General features: G+C 47.5%; 1 protein-coding gene across 3 annotated transcripts in view; it reads left to right on the top strand.

Annotated features, from left to right (window-relative positions):
* Positions 1-22,602, top strand: part of IRAG1 (inositol 1,4,5-triphosphate receptor associated 1) — a 213,544-nt gene extending 190,942 nt beyond the window's left edge. For all 3 annotated transcript variants that reach the window (XM_077453556.1, XM_077453557.1, XM_077453555.1), the window contains exons 16-20: positions 2,540-2,647; positions 2,753-2,817; positions 10,344-10,466; positions 12,493-12,618; positions 21,857-22,602. In XM_077453556.1, the coding sequence (XP_077309682.1) occupies positions 2,540-2,647; positions 2,753-2,817; positions 10,344-10,466; positions 12,493-12,618; positions 21,857-22,097 (663 nt within the window). In that variant the 3' untranslated portion in view covers positions 22,098-22,602. The remainder of the gene's footprint in view (positions 1-2,539; positions 2,648-2,752; positions 2,818-10,343; positions 10,467-12,492; positions 12,619-21,856) is intronic.
* Positions 22,603-22,988: the final 386 nt, after the last annotated feature.

Genomic DNA, 22,988 nt, shown 5'->3' with positions numbered 1-22,988 from the left:
TTTCCCCAAACTGTTTCCCCAAACTGTTTCCCCAAACTGTTTCCCCAAACTGTTTCCCCAAACTGTTTCCCCAAACTGTTTCCCCAAACTGTTTCCCCAAACTGTTTCCCCAAACTGTTTCCCCAAACTGTTTCCCCAAACTGTTTCCCCAAACTGTTTCCCCAAACTGTTTCCCCAAACTGTTTCCCCAAACTGTTTCCCCAAACTGTTTCCCCAAACTGTTTCCCCAAACTGTTTCCCCAAACTGTTTCCCCAAACTGTTTCCCCAAACTGTTTCCCCAAACTGTTTCCCCAAACTGTTTCCCCAAACTGTTTCCCCAAACTGTTTCCCCAAACTGTTTCCCCAAACTGTTTCCCCAAACTGTTTCCCCAAACTGTTTCCCCAAACTGTTTCCCCAAACTGTTTCCCCAAACTGTTTCCCCAAACTTGGGAGCATGAAATTGTCCAAAATGTGTTGAAGCTGTTATAGCTGCTCTGCAAATAACATTTACTGCATGCTGATGCGATTCATCTAATTTAAAATCTAAATGTCTTCTAATGGAGGATTGGCAGCAGTCAACGCCTAGCCCTTAAAAGATGTCCGGTTGACCTCTTCTCTTAAGCTTTCTGATTGCTGTAAATCTTATCTTGCCCTCAGCAGTTCCATTGTGTCATGTCATACGTGTAAAGGCATGCGTCCTAAACTGATGCAAGTGAAAGTTGGTAGATACTCAGAACACAAAAACACCCGATTTGTGCTCAGAGCAGCCTCACCGGAGCCAATGCCTCCAGTATAAATGCATGACCTTCATCTATCAATCATCTGAGTCAAATTGGGTGCCTCAATCATACATTTTCCAGACTAAATTGATCAACACCATTATGACATAGAAAATGTGATAAATACCCACTCACTGAAAGTTTCCTTTAGAAAGATTTTCCAAAACTCCTCCATGCAGTTCTATATCCTCAGAATAGTACATACCAGAGTTCTCCCTATTGTAAATGCTACACATCCTCCCATTACAGTTGCAGCTATTATTGGGGGTCCTCTTCACAAAAACCACTGGCCCTTCATCTCCCTCCATCCTGCTACTTGTAGGACGGGTTGAACATTTCAATGATGCACCCCCTAGCTGCAACTAAAGGCCATTCTGACTGCGCTTGTGCACCCTCCCCACTCTATCTGTACTCCATTAGATGGAGCTCAGCTACAGAAAGAGACCACGCACTGGGCATGTGCAGCATTTTAATGGCCCAGAGAAGCCACTACAGAAAACATTATTTCTCAGGGACTCTGTTGGTGAACTTCCTTCATTACTGGGTCTGCACAGCTGCTGTGCCCATTATGAGGGATTCCTACCATCCCTGTGCTCAGTTCCCGGGTCTACACAGCTGTTGTGCCCATTATGAAGGGTTCCCACCATCCATATGCTGAGTTTCCAGGTCTGTACACTCACTGTGCCCATTATGAGAGGTTCCCACCATGTGCTGAGTTCCCGGTCTGTACACTCTGTGCCCATTATGAGGGGTTCCCACCATGTGCTGAGTTCCTGGGTCTGTACACTCACTGTGCCCATTATGAGGGGTTCCCACCATGTGCTGAGTTCCTGGGCCTGTACACTCACTGTGCCCATTATGAGGGGTTCCCACCATGTGCTGAGTTCCCGGGTCTTTACACTCACTGTGCCCATTATGAGGGGTTCCCACCATGTGCTGAGTTCCCGGGCCTGTACACTCACTGTGCCCATTATGAGGGGTTCCCACCATGTGCTGAGTTCCCGGGTCTTTACACTCACTGTGCCCATTATGAGGGGTTCCCACCATGTGCTGAGTTCCCGGGTCTTTACACTCACTGTGCCCATTATCAGGGGTTCCCACCATCCATGTGCTAAGTTCCTGGGTCTGTACACTTGCAGTGCCCATTATGTGGGTTTCCCACCATCTCTGCACCAAGTTCCTGAGGTGTGTGCACACTTGCTGAGCCCAAAGTAAGGAAAAGGAGGCCTGAAATCCATGGTAAACATCTGTCAATATGTTTAACCTTGTGTGTCTTGACAGTATTCTGAACAATGCAAAGGATGACCAGTACAAGGTCAAAAAAGAGCCAACACAATATGAGGGGTTCCCACCATCACTGCTGGAATTCTATTTGTTTTATATTGGGTAATAATAGATTTAGGCAACAGGAAGAGCTGGAACCCACAAAAGTGGTCAGGAACAATTAGGTGGACAGGAAAAGAACTGGGACACGTGGCAGGGAAATCTCATTGTTGCCATGCCCAAAACTTATAAGAAGCCATACTCATCCTAATGACAACTTGTCCCATTTATTTACATCAACTAATGTCTTCTACATTTACACGCGCCTAAAATATAACTGAAAAGGGAGTGTATTGTTGCATACACTGACATGGAGGAGCACTGATGGAAAGATGTCCTGAACAGGAGAAGAGAACATTTTTCAGGAAGTTGCCCGCTTTAATCACCGCCTGAAAAGAGTTCAAAATGAAGTATCGCAATTCTTCACTCACACTGCTGTTTGCTTCTTCCCTCCAGAATATGCCGCGAAGACGAGTGAGTGTTGCTGTAGTTCCGAAATTTAATTTGCTGAACATCCCTGGACAGTCCCCGAACTCATCCCCTATCTCAGCACTGTCTTCTCTAGTAAGTGCTGCCTGAATTCAGTTGGCCGTGTGTGATATCTGTAGTCTTGATAATCCATCTTTGAATTCAATTTCTGATATTCTTACCATTCTCTGTTCCGTCTAGGCAGAATCACCCAACAACAGGAACAGTCTACCCACCACCCCAACACTTTCTCCCCTATCGGAAAAGTAAGTTCTTCATTTTACCTCAGTTAAGATGTACACATGGCAGGGGAAGACTGGGCTGGGGGGGCCATCTGTCCTATAAACCAGTGCTATGTTGGGCTGCAGGGCCTTTGTGTAATAGTTAACTATTTGGATATTGATCAACTGACACCCACAGGGGCATTCTATGACTGCTCCTTGTTGAGACCTGCAATCTCCATGTCTGGCAATGGAAAGCCTTCCAGTACCAGCTTTCTTTGTAGCTCTGAGGTTCCATTCACCAGAACTGCAAAGTAAGCGGATGCTGGACGTTATGAAGAGGTGTGTCCCAATAAAATATGGTCATTGGGAGCTCCCACCTTTCAACATGCCCCACAATCCATGATGAACTGTCATGCTTGTTTACAAAGGAATCTCCCTGTTCTTCCGTGCCGTGATGCGACCGCGGACATCAAGTCCCGCGGGACTTGGGGTCACGGAGCAGCGTCCGCACGCCCACAATGCCGCATCTTAAAGAGGAAGTAAATCCCAGACGATATTTTTTTTTTCAATTGATATATACTGCTAAGTATTGCAAATGAAAACCCTTTTATAAATCGGCCAAAAAACATGGTTAGGAAATACCTTTTTATCTTATTTAGATTATCTTCTCTTCCGGGTATTGGCCGCGCCATTTCTACTGCTGTTTCTTGAATCAATTCGTGAACGTCATTTCTGCCCTTACTATGATTGCAGTTACAAATCTCATGCATGCGCCATATCGCCGAAACCAAGCCTCTATTTCCATAGGCTTTACTACGGCAAAACCCCAAACCCATAGCTGAAGGCAAATCGAAGGGGGAGAAGCAGGAAGGCTATGATTGCTGCATCGCGAGACTTCCCTCTGTGCCGTTCTGAGAGGAAGATAGTGAATGCTAATGACCCGGCGTGCAGAGCAGACAGAAACGGCACACATAGTGCGCCGCTACACAATGTGCCTAGTGCGCAATCGCGGCTGATGTCGCTGAACATTGCCGGACGATTACTATGGAAACCAAAACAGTGCACTTTCACAGGCAGCGATCATCTGCCTGTGCTATATAGCTTTTAAAGACATTAAGTTGTAATGGAGGGTTTACAACCACTTTTAAAGGGGACGTACCTGTACGCCCTTTTGCCCACCCGTGACATTCTGCCGACGTATATCGGCATGTGCCAGTCTAGAAGGGGGTTAAAAAGAAACACGGCCATTCCCTAAAATTGGAATGAACGCGGTTTAACCTTAAATTGCGTAGAGGGTTCTTTACTGTCAAAGGGATAAGGATGTGGAAATCTCTTCCACAAGCGGTGGTTTCAGCAGATAGTGCTGATAGTTTAAAAAAAGCTATTGTATGGGCATCTTAACGACCACAACATACAGGGATGAATGATGTACTATTGACCTAAACATACATCATGGGTTGAACTGGATTGACTGCTGTTTCTTTTTAACCTGACCACCTATATAACTATGTAACACGGTGGTCCAGTGCCGAGCGCTGCCAGAAGAGCTGAGGTTCTCGGCTCAACGCTGGATCCCCTGGATGGGTGAGCATCTCAAATGTGAAGAACTCGCCACCAGAATACCTCCCAACCTTTTGAGATGGGAATGAGGGACACCTACTAGCAAATGTATGTAGTCATGGGACACGCCTCCTGCCACACCCCCTTAAAGGAGAATTAACCCCAAAAAAATCCAAAAGGGCTTTTTTTTACCACTACTTTTTTCTTTTTATATTGGCTTTAAAAATTTACAAATGTGGCGATTTACAATTTGGATAAAAGGTTTAGCGCCTTGGAAACACTTTTTGAAAGATAAAGTGCCTTTTATATGCAACTATAAGGATCATACCAAAATGAGGGACAAATGAGGGGGAAAGTGGGAAAGATGGACATTGCTCCAATTCAGGGACAGACTTTTGAAATCGGGAACAGTTGGGAGCTATGCACCAGGTAAGGAGGGGTTTAAAAAAATGGAAAGGGGGGAGGGTGAAAAGCCCACTTTAATGGGGTTAACGTGTATGTCTGGGCACAATAAAAACAAACTGCTGGGATACCAGTGTGCTAATGAAATATTTGAAGAAAACCTTTTGTTTTCATTACATTCCTTATTTTAGACCCACTGATGTCATCTGTCATCACTGGGTCTGTGTGTTTCTCAGTGCAGGCAGATGATAGCTGGTGGGAGGGTCCGACGGGGTGCTTTACATCCGGACAGAGCTCTCTGACAACATCCCAGCCTAGGAGCCCTCAGCAGTGCCCTGGCTCCCTCCTATAATTTGCTGGGAGGGCGTCCATAGACATTCTCCTATGCTCGAACGTCCTGTGCTCCTCCTGCAGGGCGCGAGCGGCACTCTGTGATCAGCGAGTCTGAGACTCAGCTGATCACAGATGGGAGTAAGGGTTCAATCAGTGGCGGCCCGTCCATAGAGGGCGCCCATTTTTTAAAGCACACAGCTGCCACGTGTATCTCTGCTAAATTGAATACAGCTAACCATATGGTTTTTTATATTTTTGTAAGACATGTGGCGATTGAAGGATAGACTACAGTCAACATAAAAGTAATAAAAAAAGTTATTTAAACATGCCCCTTTAAGAACATTTTTTTTTTTTTTAAAAAAGGTCCTCATTTGCACTGTGTCCCGGCACCGGGCGCAGTGCAATATTGGAAGTGCCACGTCTATACAATCACAAGATTGCGGACGAGGATCTTCATTTGCCTCAAAAAAACGCAATCGCAATCTTGTGATTACATAGCCATGGCGCTTCCAATATTGCACTGCGCACGGTGTCCGGCGTCGGGACACAGTGCACATAAGGACCTTTTTAAAAAAAAAAAAAATTCTTAAAGGGACATGTGGCGCAGTCGTGAATGCAGATATGTATGATTTACAGGTTGCAGAATGCAGATATGTGCGATTTACAGGTTGCTTTAGTAGAGCCCGGTGTATAATGTGCAGCCTGGTATATGATGTGCAGAGCCCTGTGTATAATGTGCAGCCTGGTATATGATGTGCAGAGCCCTGTGTATAATATACAGCCTGGTATATGATGTGCAGAGCCCTGTGTATAATGTGCAGTCTGGTATATGATGTGCAGAGCCCTGTGTATAATGTGCAGAGCCCTGTGTATAATGTACAGTCTGGTATATGATGTGCAGAGCCCTGTGTATAATGTACAGCCTGGTATATGATGTGCAGAGCCCTGTGTATAATGTGCAGTCTGGTATATGATGTGCAGAGCCCTGTGTATAATGTGCAGAGCCCTGTGTATAATGTACAGTCTGGTATATGATGTGCAGAGCCCTGTGTATAATGTGCAGTCTGGTATATGATGTGCAGAGCCCTGTGTATAATGTGCAGAGCCCTGTGTATAATTTACAGTCTGGTATATGATGTGCAGAGCCCTGTGTATGATGTGCAGTCTGGTATATGATGTGCAGAGCCCTGTGTATAATGTGCAGTCTGGTATATGATGTGCAGAGCCCTGTGTATAATGTACAGCCTGGTATATGATGTGCAGAGCCCTGTGTATGATGTGCAGTCTGGTATATGATGTGCAGAGCCCTGTGTATAATGTACAGCCTGGTCAGTTCCACTTAAGTGGCCCGGTAAGCAAGAGGTTAATGCACTCATTTGGATCTTTAATATCTGCCTGGAATTCAGCTTTAAACATTACCCTTTTATTGTGATTTGAAGCAATTCGAAATTCTTTGTCTGCATCCTTCTGATAAATGCTAAATACTTTCCCGTGAAGTAATGCATAAGTAGCCTGCGGCGATTAGCTGTAAATATAGCATTGGGTTTTCCATGAAAAGAGATAACGGGCTGATTGTAGCCAGCGTGGTACCCTTCTGATTCATGGCAGGATGGCGTTCTCCAACGTCCTGTGATCTCACCGTCACTTTCCAAAGTTTTAGATGAAAGTTCTCAATTGGAGAAAAAAAACACACACCCTGAGGGGAAAGCGGAGTCTGATGGTTGTTTCCACTGGGAACACAGGATGTCAGGCACTCTGGAAATAAGGAGGACCCACCCGGCCCTCCCATGAATGTGATGGGTCACCCTCGGATATCGGGGCAGGAAATTGTTGCTTGCCTGAAGGAATAGACTTGCTGACATGACACAATCAATGGAACTGCCGAGGGCGAGATAAGCTTCCCGATTGCTGTAAATCTTAAGAGAAGGGGTCAACCGGACTTCTTTCAAGGGCTAGGCGTTGACTGCTGCCATTCACCCATTATAAGACATTTGGGTTTTAAATAGACCAACGGCATCAGCATACACAGTAAATGTTGTTCGCAGTTTTCTCCAGTTCCCCCACTATGGGTTCATATATAATACACAGTAGAACTACATCATAAAAAAAAATAGATATAGATATAGATATAGATATAGATATAGATATAGATATAGATATAGATATAGATATAGATATAGATATAGATATAGATATAGATATAGATATAGATATAGATATAGATATAGATATAGATATAGATATATATAATGTGTGTGTGTGTATTTAGCACTACCCCGAAGGAGCTGCTGGCTAGATATGGGCTTACCGTTGCCTTCTGTTCCACTCGCTTCACGTCTAAGGGTGTCCCGTGGTAAATGCCCAGTAACTCGAGAGACTGACAACAGATCCACTTGAATGGATTTTATTTGCAAAACGTAGACAGTGAACAGTCTCTTAAATTGGGATCAGAGGGTTGGAAAGGAAATTCAGGTACTCTTAGTGTCAAAGTCAAAATGTTGAAGAACTTGCTTTGACTGCATCCAGAGAATAGCCATTCGCAGCTGGATGATCACTCAGGTTGGACAGTCCCTCTCTCACAAGGCCTAGCAGCCAACAAGGTGCTTTACTCAGGAACAAGTCTCTGCTACAGATGTTGTAGAACATACAAGATAATGTCTCTGCCACAGACATTGTAGAACACGTAGGGAAACTAAGCTTGAAGAACACTCGTAGGATACCTGGATCTTTCAGCCAGCTTGGCGATATCCACAAGACCGGATTCTCTTGGGTAGTGGTCTTCTGAAGAGTCCTCCCCTGGAATGCTTGAAGTTACTGGGTCTTTCCCAAACTGGAGACAGCACCCAACCACCTCAGAATCCTCCTTTAGTCTCCTTGCCTTGGGCTAGTCAGCCCCGAGACATCAAAATCGGATGGATCCGCACCCCAGGCCATAGCCTTCCTGGGGGCTGGTCAGGAGGACCAGGACCATGAAGTCAGTACATCATTATGGACCGGAACGCCGAACCACGTGACGTCCGCATCTTAAATACCCTCTCCCAGAAAGCACAGCGAGAGTGCCACTCCCATTGGGCGGGCTCCGACAGAGTAGCTTAAGCACCTAACCAGACCATAGTTCCATGCCTGCCAGAAGAGACAGTGCCCTCTGTGGCTTACAGTCCAGTCAGACTGATGCTGAAGTCTAAATTTAGACAATTGTAACCAAACTGAAGTTCAGGCATAACTTTAAAAAACGCATAGCGCGTGCTCTTCAGGAGCCGCATATATATATAGATATAGATGTAGATATAGATATATATGATTTTTTATTTATTTTTTGTCAAAAGTATTGGGATGCTAGCCTTTACACGTCATGAACTTCGGGGTGGTAACATATATCTCCTGAGGAAGCCTATTGTTGAAACATCTCGGGATTGTAATTATAGATTATGTCTGAATATCCAAAACAATGCAATGTTTTTAGTGAATCTTAAAAGTTTTCCTGATTTTCTATTTTTTTTTTTTTTTTTTTTTTTATATGAATTGATCAAATAAAATATATGAAGGTTGTGGTTTGGGTTATTGGTACCTTTAAAAACAACCAAGCACCAACCAAGACAAGGAGGAAGTGGACTCTGCTAGGGGGTGAAGAATGTGGGTAGTGTGCCTATTTTATCCATAATACATTCAAAGGGCCTAAAGAAAAGACATTTTACGTTTCACAAATACACGTGTACACATTTCGGTACTTGTGCGGAAATTAAGGTCTTGACATTGATGTAACACTGCTTTGCCACCTACTGGTTCTACACTAGATTACCAAAAGTATTGGGACTCCTGCCTTTACACGCACATCAACTTTAATGGCATCCCAGTCTTAGTCCGTAGGGTTCAATATTGAGTTGGCCCACTCTTTGCAGCTATAACAGCTTCAACTCTTCTGGGAAGGCCGCCCACAAGGTTTAGGAATGTGTCTATGGGAATGTTTGACCATTCTTCCAGAAGCGCATTTATGAGGATAGGCATTGATGCCAGGCGAGAAGGCCTGACTCTGTCTCCTCTCCCATTCATCCCAAGGGTGTTCTATCGGGTTGATGTCGGGACTCTGTGCAGGCCAGTCAAGTTCCTCCACCCCAAACTAGCTCATCCATGTCTTTATGGACCTTGCTTTGTGCACTGGTCTAAATAAATTGGTGGAGGGGGGATTATGGTGTGGGTTTTTTTTTTTCAAGGGTTGGGCTTGGCCCCTTAGTTCCAGTGAAGAGAACTCTTAAAGCGTCAGCATACCAAGGAAGTTTGGACAATTTCATGCTCCCAACTTTGTGGGAATGGTTTGGAGATGTCCCCTTCCTATTCCAACATGACTGCGCAACCAGTGCACAAAGCAAGGTCCATAAAGACATGGATGAGCGAGTTTGGGGTGGAGGAACTTGACTGGCCTGCACAGAGTCCTGGCCTCAACCCGATAGAACACCTTTGGGATGAATTGGAGCCAGGCCTTCTTGTCGAACATCTGTGCCTGACCTCACAACTACGCTTCTGGAAGAATGGTCCAACATTCCCATAGACACGTTCCTAAACCTTGTGGATGGCCTTCCCAGAAGAGTTGAAGCTGTTTAAAGATGCAAAGGGTGGGCCAACTCGATATTGAACCCTGTGGACTAAGACTGGGATGGCATTAAAGGTCATGTGCGTGTAAAGGCAGGCGTTCCAATACTTCTGACAATATGTCAATACATGACGCTCACTTGGCGGTATCCATCTGAATTGACAAAAAAAAAACACTTTTAATCTTTTTCTATGCTGACTATGAGCATTTCTTGCATTTATGTCAGGACACAAAATTCTCCTGATGAAGCCTTGGTGGCGAAATGTTTAGTGACCTCAAATGCTTCGACCCACCAATTATGTTATGGAGGAGGAGCAATTCTTATGATGCCTTATGATCCATTTTTGTCTAGTATTATGTCAAGGGGGGTAAAAGCTTGTCTGACATGAATTGTACTTTTTTTTTTTTTTTTCTCCAACCTGTTTGGGCCTCAATGAAGTGTGCCCCCCCCCCCCCCCCTCTACTTTTTATTTTTTATCTTTTGTAAATCAATAAAATCTTTTTTTTTTTTTTTTTTTTTTATCCTTTAAATATCTTTTTGCTCTGTTCCTGAGATATTGAGCCGTAAAGTCCCATTCTAATGCATGTGCAGGCTCTTAAAGTATCCACTGTAACAATTTGAGGAAAAGGTTCAAGCTTTAGTAGTATGTTGTAGCTAATACGTGGTCTTAATCTGTTGGTCCAGTGCAAAGTCCGGCGTGGAGCTGGAGGGATGTGAGGTCCGAACGCCATCGCTGATAGTGAACCCTCCTGAGGAGATCAGCGCTGTGATGAAGGCAAAGATTGAAGAAGATGCTTATAACAAAGGGTAGGTGATGTCATTAACGCTCATGAAGCTGAACGTGTTTCAAGCAGGCGGATGCCTTTTGTATTTCTCAGTCCCGGTCTGCAAACATCTTGCTGTCTGCACTACACAGCACAGACTGCAGACAGGCTACATTTAAACAAAGCAGGTTTCATGTTGCCCTGAGTCAGTGATAACAGCACTGTAATAAAAACACTGTAATGAAAGCCAAAGGCAAATGGGGATTACCTATAAGATTATACATTGTATATTCAATATTGTATCTACAGAGTACAGTGGTATTAAACTTAAGGGCAAATATTTATTATATTGCAGCTTACCAATTCTTAGATGTGGTGGCTGTGTTTGTTGTTCTTTTTTTAGGCTTTTTCTTCTATTTTAATCTGATGATCCAGCCAGCAAAGCAGTTGTTTTTCAAAAGCACAAGCTCTCCAGCAGAATGTATCAGTTTACATGGATGAGACAAACTGTTTGGCACTGGCAGGGGTGTATAAAACGATCAGCTTTTATTTGTGTAAAACCTTTATTCCAAAAGGGGGGGGGGGGGACCTGTTTGCTGTAACAGATTATAAAGTGTGAGCTGGAGTTTGGCTTCAAAGTGTGTTTAAATCTGTTAGTACATTTAATACTCCCCCCTCGACTGACAATGCTGCTGTCTGCTGTGCCTCCTGGGCTCATCCGTCTAGAGTTGTCTCATTAATACAGGTGTGCTCAAGGCTGCCGGTGGGGTTACCACTGGGCCCTCCTGTATGGGGCCCAGACAGCAGGGGGATCGGTGTGGTGGGATGGGAGCACAATTATACTGCCCAGGAACACAGAGGGAAATCGGATGTGGGAAGCTTACGGAGGGAGATGGGTGCAGCGGGGTGGGAGGACAATTGCAGAACAATGCACTGTCTGTGTCTCTCCCTCCAGCAGCTGAAAGACTGTTTTACCCCCTCTCCCTCCCGCCTGCTTTCAGCTGCTGGAGGGAGAGACAGACACAGTGCATCCTTCTGTAATTGTCCTCCTGTACCGCCACACCAATTTTTCAATCCAGCAGCTAATCAACTGCTAGGATGACTTTAAAAAAATAAAAAAAAGTCTGCCAGCTTCGAAAGATACCTGTAACTGCAGTACCATAGTGTGGCTCGCTCCCCGCTATTGCAGCCACGCTCCAGGACTCAGCTGCGCAGAATATCCAACCCCAAACATTGCTCCCCCGTGGCCTGAAGGAGCATGCATGCTCTGAAACGCGTGCCCCGCCCACCGCCAGTCATGTCTATCCATCCAGGACTCTTGGACCAGCTCCAGGAAATGTTGCTGTCTACCTGCACTGCCGAGGACTCCATCCATTTGTCTGTACTTCAGGGGAATTGGTTCTTGGATCTGCGCCCCCTTCCCCCTCAGAGCTGCCAGCTTCCCTTCTCTCCTGCCGGCAGCTGCTGCAGGCATACAGGTAAATCCGTTTCGGAATGGAGAGCAGGGAGGGGACTGGTAAATATACCACATTTACCAGCCCCTTCCTTTTCCTGCCATGTGGCCATTCAGCACTGAAGCATAGCATCGCAATCGTGGCATTTTAGCGAAAATATGACATTTTTCGGGTGGGGTCCTGTCAGGCTGTACAGGGCCCTGTGGTTTCTAACAGCAGCCCTGACCATAGACATTGGGTTCTCATTACAGTTTCTCTTAAAAGCTCATCTTCTTTCAGCTTTCCATTTGTAAAAAGTTTTGGTGCATCCTAGGTACGTGTAATGGTCATCTCCATCTAGCGGTTGGCGTGCACACTACTTGGTTCAATGGTATCCCACTAGAGCTTACAGGAGAAACCTCCAGAAACCTGTGGGGGGGGGGCCTCAAGGTTTCAACTGCCTAGCGGCCTCCCACGGACTTTAATCCCGGCACTGCCTATAAAAACCATCTTAGGTTCCATTCTGACTTTCTCTAATACCACTGGTAGAGATATGTCTGTACTTTTGGTTCCTCAACAACTGGCAGGATGTAGCGTGCATTGATCGCGTTATGGTAATGATGTTCTTTCTCTAAGGTTTCAAGAAGGTCTGAAGAAGGTTCAGGGTCTTCAGGAATTTAAGGAGGAGGAAGAGGATAAGGTAACTGAAAGTCCAATTGAGTATGAGGAAGAAGAGGAAGAATTCACAAAACTGAAGAGCAGGTGAGACCACGGGGAACGAGGATAAATAGTGGTCAGGAAAGATGAGGGGTTGTGTGGCCATCAGTTTAGGCTTCATTATTCTCTAGCCTTAAACTTGTTTGTTAAAAGAAACTCTGCAAAGGGGTCGAAAGTTGATCACTTGGCATAAAAGAAAAATATTGTCTAATTTGGGCACTCCCATGCGGCGGGAGTCAAGTCTGTGGCATGGTTCTTCTATGGATGGCACTCCATCCATTAAGAGCACATGTGCCAATGACACCACCGGCACTGCTAAAATTAATGTAGCGGTACCCCCATAGGGGCTGCTGAATGATGTGGCCCACCTGTCACCCTGCCCAGCCCGGCAGTCACTTCCGGTCACTTCAAGACAATGAACAAGTCCATCAGCTTTGTTTTTTGTTTTGTTTTTTTGTATTTTGTTGAGGGATTAGAACTTGGATGGGGTTAAGGAATTTATGGGATGCCCAGAAAAGATTCTTGCATGGCTTGGGACAAATTAGAAACTCTACTCAAGCACTACTTTTCAGGTACAGCTAGCATATGGTTAGGCCTAACTCTGGTTCAGCCAGGCCTTAGCAGAATGCCTTATTACAGGCGGGGACCGTGGGTCCCTATGGTGTAGCAAAAGAAAGTTCTGGTGCTAGCTTCCCTCTTTGGTGAACTACTGATCCCAGTCAACCCTTTGTAGACCCTGACAGCCCTCCTGGCTGCAGCTGCCCGACTTCACTGGTAGTGATGGACGAACTTCCGACGGGACGTTTCGCGAACGCGAAACGCGAACGGACACAAACGTTCGCGAAAACGACCGTTCGCCGCGGGCTCCATTGACTTCAATGGGAGGCGAATTTCGCAAACCTTTAGGTCGAATTTGCGGCCACGGGGTAATTATTAGGGGGTAGCACGTAGTCCCACCACCTGGACAATAGCATAATACATGTATGAGGTGAATTTGGGATCGATAACTACAAGCATTTTTTTTTTATTTGGGAAATTGTTCTGACAATTCAGGACTATGGAGCTAATGAAGGCAATGGAGGAGAGGGAAGGTCAGGGACCAGGGTAGGCAAACAAGAGGGTGCAGGAGATACAGAGCACTGACAGCAGCACCGTAATACAGAGCACTGACATCAGCACCGTGACATACAGCGCTGACAGCAGCTCCGTGACATACAGCGCTGACAGCAGCTCCGTGACATACAGCGCTGACAGCATCTCCGTGACATACAGCGCTGACAGCAGCTCCGTGACATACAGCGCTGACAGCAGCTCCGTGACATACAGCGCTGACAGCAGCACCGTGACATACAGCGCTGACAGCAGCTCCGTGACATACAGCGCTGACAGCAGCTCCGTGACATACAGCGCTGACAGCAGCTCCGTGACATACAGCACTGACAGCAGCTCCGTGACATACAGCGCTGACAGCAGCTCCGTGACATACAGCGCTGACAGCAGCACCGTGACATACAGCGCTGACAGCAGCTCCGTGACATACAGCGCTGACAGCAGCTCCGTGACATACAGCACTGACAGCAGCTCCGTGACATACAGCGCTGACAGCAGCTCCGTGACATACAGCGCTGACAGCAGCACCGTGACATACAGCGCTGACAGCAGCTCCGTGACATACAGCGCTGACAGCAGCTCCGTGACATACAGCGCTGACAGCAGCTCCGTGACATACAGCGCTGACAGCAGCTCCGTGACATACAGCGCTGACAGCAGCTCCGTGACATACAGCGCTGACAGCAGCTCCGTGACATACAGCGCTGACAGCAGCTCCGTGACATACAGCGCTGACAGCAGCACCGTGACATACAGCGCTGACAGCAGCTCCGTGACATACAGCGCTGACAGCAGCTCCGTGACATACAGCGCTGACAGCAGCACCGTGACATACAGCGCTGACAGCAGCTCCGTGACATACAGCGCTGACAGCAGCTCCGTGACATACAGCGCTGACAGCAGCTCCGTGACATACAGCGCTGACAGCAGCTCCGTGACATACAGCGCTGACAGCAGCTCCGTGACATACAGCGCTGACAGCAGCTCCGTGACATACAGCGCTGACAGCAGCTCCGTGACATACAGCGCTGACAGCAGCTCCGTGACATACAGCGCTGACAGCAGCTCCGTGACATACAGCGCTGACAGCAGCTCCGTGACATACAGCGCTGACAGCAGCTCCGTGACATACAGCGCTGACAGCAGCTCCGTGACATACAGCGCTGACAGCAGCTCCGTGACATACAGCGCTGACAGCAGCTCCGTGACATACAGCGCTGACAGCAGCACCGTAAGCAGCCCCAGGAGGAAGTCAGCACAGCACAGGGATGGTGTGATCCCCTCATAATAAGAACCCCCAGGAGGAAGTCAGCACAGCACAGGGATGGTGGGAGCCCCTCATAATAAGAACACCCAGGAGGAAGTCAGCACAGCACAGGGATGGTGGGAACCCCTCATAATAAGCAGCCCCAGTAGAAATATGACACCGCTCAACCTCTTCAAAGAGGAGGGTAGGGGCATATAGTACGGTGTGCTTTTTTGGGTCAGGGAAGTGAGCCAAATGAATTAAGAAGGTCTGTGTGCTTGATTCCAAAAATTGTTTATAGACATATACATGGTCTACTGATCACATGTGTTGAATTCCTCCGAGATCCATGCCTCATTCATTTTTAGAAATGTGAGGTAGTTAACACTGTGGTGAGCTAGGCGAGTACGCTTATCGGTCACAATCCCCCCTGCTGCGCTGAACGTCCTTTCGGACAGGACACTGGATGAGGGGCAAGCCAACAGTTCGATTGCAAATTGGGCAAGCTCTGGCCAGAGGTCAAGCCTGCCCACCCAGTAGTCTAGGGGTTCATCACTCCTCAGAGCGTCCACATCGGCCGTTAACCCAATGTAGTCGGACACCTGACGGTCTAGGCGTTCCCTGATGCTGGATCCGGATGACACCTGTCGATGGGTCGGCTGAAAGAATGACCTCATATCCGAAGTCACCAACACATCTTCAAACCGGCCTCTTCTTGCAGGCGCTGTTGGATTGGTACCCGCAAATCCTTCTCTGGGAGTGGGAATTGCTCCTCTGCCAGCGCACGCAAAAGCAGAATGCAGCATTTCTCGAAGCAAGGCCTGGAAGTGCTGCATTCTGACAGCCCTCTGCGACGGCGGTAACATTTCCGCCATTTTGTGTTTGTACCGGGGGTCTAAGTACGTTGCCACCCAGTACTGGTCCTTGACCCTCATGCTTTTTATACGGGGGTCCCTATTAAAACACTGGAGCATGAAGGCCCCCATTTGCACTAAAGTGGAAGCGGTGTGGTGGCCTGGCTCCTGCTCATCATCCAGGATAATGTCGTCCTCTTCATTCTCCTCTCCCCATCCTCGCACAACAGGGATCCCAGAAAGGTTTAAAGCATGCTCTTCTTGCTCCTGCTCATCCGCCCCGGCACCATCCTCCTCTGACTCCTCATCAGACTCCTGTTGTTGACTTGTCTCAGATAGAGTAGCCCCCCCTGGGAATTCATCCAGCATTGCGACTTCCTCATCTTCCCGCTCCTGCTCCTCCACAGCCTGATCAATGACACGACGCAATGCACGCTCCAGAAAGAAGGCATAAGGTACCATGTCACTGATGGCGCCATGGCTGCGACTGACCAGTTTGGTGATCTCCTCAAATGGCCGCAGAAGTCTGCATGTGTCGCGCATGAGCAGCCACTGGCGCGGTGAAAAAAAACCCAGCTCCCCAGAACCGTTTCTTTCGCAGAGTTCATACAGGTAGACGTTAACTGCACGTTTCTGCTGGAGCAGCCTATCAAGCATATAGAAGGTTGAGTTCCATCGCGTCGGGCAATCGCAAATAAGACGTCTGACCGGCAGATGGTGTCGCCGCTGAATGTCAGCAAGGCGAGCCATGGCCGTGTAAGATCTTCTGAAATGGGCCGAGATTTTCCTTGCCTGCCGCAAGATGTCCTGGACCCCAGGGTATTTGACAAGGAATCGCTGCACGACCAAGTTTAAGACGTGTGCCATGCACGGCACGTGCGTGATTTTGCCCTGTTTCAATGCGCTAAGCAGATTGGCACCGTTGTCACACACCACTTTACCAACTGTCAAATTGAGCGGTGTTAGCCACTCATCTGCCTGTGAACGCAAAGCTGAAAGGAGTGCCGGGCCAGTGTGGCTCTTTGCTTCCAGGCACAACAGACGCAGCACGGCATGGCAACGTCTCACCTGGCATGTGGAATAGGTTCTGGGGAGCTTGGGCGGTGCAGTGGAAGAGACGCTAGCAGCGGAAAAGGAGGAGGCAGCTGAGGAGGAGAGGGAGGAGGATGGAGTAGGAGGAGGAGAAGAAGAGTCAGGCCTGCATGCAATCCGTGGCGGTAAAACCAAATCTACACGGGTGCCACGGGTTACATGCTTGACGGCCGTCAGAAGGTTCACCCAGTGGGCAGTAAAACTGATATACCTTCCCTGCCCGTGTTTGCTAGACCACGTGTCTGTGGTCAGATGTATCTTGGCACCGACACTGTGTGCCAGAGATACATTCACTTGCCGCTGAACATGGCCATATAGCTCTGGGATGCCCTTCTCTGAGAAATACTTCCTTCCTGGGACCTTCCATTGTGGTGTTCCAATGGCCACAAATTTGCGAAAGGCCTCCGAGTCCACCAGTTTATATGGCAGTAGTTGGCGGGCTATGAGTTCTGACAAGCCAGCCGCCAACCGTTGGGCAAGAGGGTTATCCGGCGTCATCATTTTTTTACGCTCAAACATTAGGCCCACGGAAGCCTGCCTTTTTGCAGAAAAATGTGAGCTTGGCGTGATGGAAGGTGGAGTGGAGGACAATTGTGAGGAGAGAGGAGAAGGAGAAGTAGAAGACGAGGCTGGACGGTGAGAGCCTGCAGTGTGGCTTTGTGTGTTCCGTTGCTCCCACTGGGCTCGGTGATGGCTGCTCATGTGCCTTCTTAAGGCGGTCGTCCCTAGGTGAGTATTGGGCTTACCGCGACTAACGCGTTGACTGCAAAGATTGCAGATGGCAACGCTATTGTCAGCAGCGGACACGTTAAAAAAAGCCCACACTGCGGAGCCATGTGCCGGTGTCCTGGGAGCGCCAGATGTGACCGTACATGGTCGATGACTCGCTCCTGATACATTTGCAGTCTGCTTTGTCCCTGCTGTGCAATGTAAGTCATTGCTGCTTCTCCTCCCTATCTGCTGGTCCATATCTCCCTCTGAACTCCCCTCCTCTTCCTCTCTTGTGGGCACCCACGTGACATCACTAGACACGTCATCATCAACGTCACCTTCCCCACCGCTATAAGTAGAGTAGGCAGCAACACCGGGGACCAACCTCCTCCTTGGGCTGATCTGGGTACTGGCGTCAGACTGCTGAGTAGCGCTTGTTGCTACCTCCTCTTCCTGATCCAATACCAAGAGTGGCTGCGCATCAGAAATGTCCTCTTGATATGGATCGGAAAATAATTCCAGTGACTCAAGCGGAAGGTATGTGGTGGTGGTGGTGGTGGTCGTGTTGTTGGTGGTAGTGTCTTTGGGGGTGCACATAGCAGAGAGTGAAGAAGAGGGTGCAGATCGAGAGGATGAGGAGGGTGCAGAAGAGTAAGGCTGAGCGAGCCACTCAACCAAGTCTGGTGCATCCTTTAAAGTAATTGAACGCACCTTCTGCAACTTCCCACTTTGGCTCAAGCCTGTTGCTCCTGCCCTACCCCTACCACCCCTGCGGAAGGGCCTGCCTCTTCCTCTGCATGTCATTTTTTAAATGACCCTGTGACAAAACTCTTAGTCCCTATACCGCTGAAGGACTGCTGCAGTATAGGTGAGCGGTCAGCAGTGGTGCACGTCAACCCTATGTATTGTGGACCGATAGCGGTCCTTACAGAACAGCAGACTGTAACGCACTCAGGCCTATGTACCGTAGCACCCTATACCAAGTTACCAGTCCTTATAAGAACTTTTGTGGACCAAGCAGGTTGTGTGTTAGTGATTAGCAGACTGTACGTCAGTCCCTATACCAATGAAGGACTGCTGCAGTATAGGGCAGCGGTCAGCAGTAGTGCACGGCAACCCTATGTATTGTGGACCGATAGCGGTCCTTACAGAACAGCAGACTGTAACGCACTCAGGCCTATGTACCGTAGCACCCTATACCAAGTTACCAGTCCTTATAAAAACTTTTGTGGACCAAGCAGGTTGTGTGTTAGTGTTTAGCAGACTGTGCGTCAGTCCCTATACCGCTGAAGGACTGCTGCAGTATAGGGCAGCGGTCAGCAGTGGTGCACGTCAACCCTATCTATTGTGGACCGATAGCGGTCCTTACAGAACAGCAGACTGTACCGCACTCAAGCCTATGTACCGTAGCACCCTATACCAAGTTACCAGTCCTTATAAGAACTTTTGTGGACCAAGCAGGTTGTGTATTAGTGTTTAGCAGACTGTACGTCAGTCCCTATACCGCTGAAGGACTGCTGCAGTATAGGGCAGCGGTCAGCAGTGGTGCACGTCAACCCTATCTATTGTGGACCGATAGCGGTCCTTACAGAACAGCAGACTGTACCGCACTCAAGCCTATGTACCGTAGCACCCTATACCAAGTTACCAGTCCTTATAAGAACTTTTGTGGACCAAGCAGGTTGTGTATTAGTGTTTAGCAGACTGTACGTCAGTCCCTATACCGCTGAAGGACTGCTGCAGTATAGGGCAGCGGTCAGCAGTGGTGCACGTCAACCCTATCTATTGTGGACCGATAGCGGTCCTTACAGAACAGCAGACTGTACCGCACTCAAGCCTATGTACCGTAGCACCCTATACCAAGTTACCAGTCCTTATAAGAACTTTTGTGGAACAAGCAGGTTGTGTGTTAGTGATTAGCAGACTGTACGTCAGTCCCTATACCAATGAAGGACTGCTGCAGTATAGGGCAGCGGTCAGCAGTAGTGCACGGCAACCCTATGTATTGTGGACCGATAGCGGTCCTTACAGAACAGCAGACTGTACCGCACTCAAGCCTATGTACCGTAGCACCCTATACCAAGTTACCAGTCCTTATAAGAACTTTTGTGGACCAAGCAGGTTGTGTGTTAGTGATTAGCAGACTGTACGTCAGTCCCTATACCAATGAAGGACTGCTGCAGTATAGGGCAGCGGTCAGCAGTAGTGCACGGCAACCCTATGTATTGTGGACCGATAGCGGTCCTTACAGAACAGCAGACTGTACCGCACTCAAGCCTATGTACCGTAGCACCCTATACCAAGTTACCAGTCCTTATAAGAACTTTTGTGGACCAAGCAGGTTGTGTGTTAGTGATTAGCAGACTGTACGTCAGTCCCTATACCAATGAAGGACTGCTGCAGTATAGGGCAGCGGTCAGCAGTAGTGCACGGCAACCCTATGTATTGTGGACCGATAGCGGTCCTTACAGAACAGCAGACTGTACCGCACCCAAGCCTATGTACCGTAGCACCCTAGACAGACCAAGTTACCAGTCCTGATAAAGAGCTTTGTGGAACAAGTGAGTTGTGAATGATTAGCAGACTGCAGCAGAAGGGCAGCAGTCAAGTATAATATTCTTTCTATATTTGGAAGAAAGAATATTATACGTGTACAAGCCTATTACCGTACCACTGATACCAGTCCTGAAAAGAACCTTTGTGGAACTAATAGTAACAGCAAGTCTTTAAAATTATCCTCACTGCCTGACACACTGCTTCCTGCCTGTCCCTATACAAATTGGCAAAAAAGAGTAGGCTGGAACGATTAGCTGGAACAGCTCTTTTGTGGACCTGATAGTAACAGCTAATGATGATGATGATGATGATGATGAAGAAAGACTAATCTGGCTGAGCTGTCCCTAAAATAGCAGCATACAGCGCTCTGTCCCTTTATCTAAACTGACAAAAGAAACTCAGGCTGCTGACCTAACACCTATACCAGTCCTGAAAAGAACTTTTGTGTACCAAATAGCTAGCGTTTTCTCTGTCCCTACTCCACACAGGATCCTTTCCCTACAGTGACAGAAGAAAGAATGTAAAATGGCCACCGGATCGGGTGTATTTATAGGTTAGGGGGAATGTCCAAGTGTCCATGAGCTGTCATGTCTCAATTGGTTGTCCTGTAACACATGATAAACGTGTCACGAAAGGTTAAAGTTCTTGTATACATTAAACACGTAAGTCCGCCGGGGCGAACGACGGAAAAAGGCGTTCGAACCCGCGGACGGCGAAAGTCGGAAATTCGCCGCGAAACGACCGCCGGGCGAACCGTTCGGCCATCACTATTCACTGGCAGTAACATCAGTCTCTGCCCCTGGCCCTACATCCAGACTGCCTCCCAATCCGCCATGGCATGCTTCTCCCAGCTCCCCGGCCATGCCTGTCACTCACCGACAACCTGGTGGATCCCTCCTGGAGACTTGCCCAGCAGTATTCCCCGCTGTGCTCTCCTGGCCCTGTTCAAGACACCCTTTGGGTTGTATGGGGTTCCTTCACAGCTCCGAGCCCCTGACCCAAGGTCACGCCCCACCAGACTTGGGGCGGGGGGGGGGGGGGCACTCCTTCAAAGGCCCCGACAGCCTAACACTCCATCTCTTTTTCTTCCTCCCGAACAACTCCTCCCCAGCTGAGCTGACCTTGGGTATTTCAAAGAGGCCTGCCCCTGCCAATCCTAGTTGGGGGGGAGAGAATTGGTCAGGGCTCCCTGAAACACCTCAGACAACTCCACCTCTCTTCCCCCTCCTCTGCTTCCAGAGTCTTCTGGAGGCCAGAGGGAGCTAACCAAGAAGTGGAATGCTGCCTGTGAGCCACCAGCCTACTCTAGGCCACTCCCATCCCACAGATCAAAACAAACAGGCCTAGCTTCCAGCTAGGCCTGCTTAAATTTTCCTGCTCTACAAAACAAACTGTATCTAGCACCTACCTAAAGTAAAGGGTGCTACATGAATATCTCCTAAACGGTGCACATTTAGGAGAGATATTTACTGTACCTACAGATAAGCCTTATTATAGACTTACCTGAAGGTATACATTTAAAGGCTTTACTACCACTTTGTGTTAAAGATTAGGTGTTTGGTTGGGGGGCAGGTAAGAGTTAAAGGCTTGTTTAGCGGGTTAAATTAAGGGTTCAGATATGGGGAAGGGATATTTGTTAAAGAGATTAAATGATTTTGATCTAGAGCCATAAGCGGTTCCCCTGCAGAGCGTAATATTTATCGATGTCTTCCAGTAAAATCGAGGAGTGCATTGACTACATCCACATGCTGTACCCCAAGCTACTGAACCACTGGAGCGCCCTCTCCATTGTAGCAGCTGCCATCGTATTTCTGGCTGTCCTGCTGAGCATTTACAACGCTGTTTCAACTTGCACTGAACTGCCAGACGGAGGACACAACAAAGCCACGTGTTCCTTGTCCCAGAAATACTCCTGGTGGACCTCGGGATCTCCACACAAGCAACGTCGACAATAGAGGGTCTTAATGACGGCGGTACACATTGGTCCTGTTTATCACGGGGCTGGCACATAACTGTGGCACCGTACGGCTATACAAGTGGCTTAATGGAAGGATACTATGTTGACGTTTTGGACAATTTCAGGACACAAGTGAGAAAAGTTTGACAATTCTCAAAACTTTTGGACTTGGGTCCACTGGATGGTATTGTGTGTCAGTACAAGGGCATTGAATAGAGGTGAGCAGCAGAGCGACCTGTAGGGCCAACCGGAGTATAGTGATCCCGAATGCAGTACATTGGGATATTTCTACTGGTTTTTTATTTTAGTTTTTTTTTTTGTTTTTTTACTTTTCTGGGGAGCATTGATCCCCCTTTTGCAGATTCTTTTGTGAATGTACCTTGGGAATCATTAAGCCGATTTTTCAAGTTCCTATAGGAGAAGCAAAAATGAAAATATGTATAGATATAGAATAAAGGGGCTATTATTGTTGGCTATAATAAAGTGGTTTTATTAGCCATGAATGAATATGTGGAAGTTTCTGGAACCGAAGTTTCAAGATCTGGCCCACGGGCCATAGTTTGGAGACCCCTGCAAAATTTTTTAAATATAGCTTTTAAGCCTCCTATAGTCTAAAATGGCAGATCAAGTACACTATATTACCAAAAGTATTGGGACACCTGCCTTTACATGATCTTAAGTGCTCATGCACACGGACGTTTTAAAAAACTGGCTGCAAAGCTAGCTCCGACGCCTGGAAAAATCGGCGTTAAAAACGCGATTTTTACCGCATTTTGCATTCACGTTTTTGCGCGTTTTTTAGCGTTAAGTAGCGTTTTTTTAAAGAAACACATCTCTTGGCTATAGCACTCAGAAAACAAAGAAAATATGTTACGCGTTTATGCGCGTT

The sequence above is a fragment of the Lithobates pipiens genome, unplaced genomic scaffold (genome assembly GCF_037356315.1).
Source record: "Lithobates pipiens isolate NorthernLeopardFrog02 unplaced genomic scaffold, aLitPip1_a1.2 Scaffold_24, whole genome shotgun sequence".
In the NCBI taxonomy this organism is placed as follows: domain Eukaryota; kingdom Metazoa; phylum Chordata; class Amphibia; order Anura; family Ranidae; genus Lithobates; species Lithobates pipiens.
The sequence above is the reverse complement of the archived record's forward strand: the minus strand, read 5'-3'. Positions and strand labels throughout refer to the sequence as shown.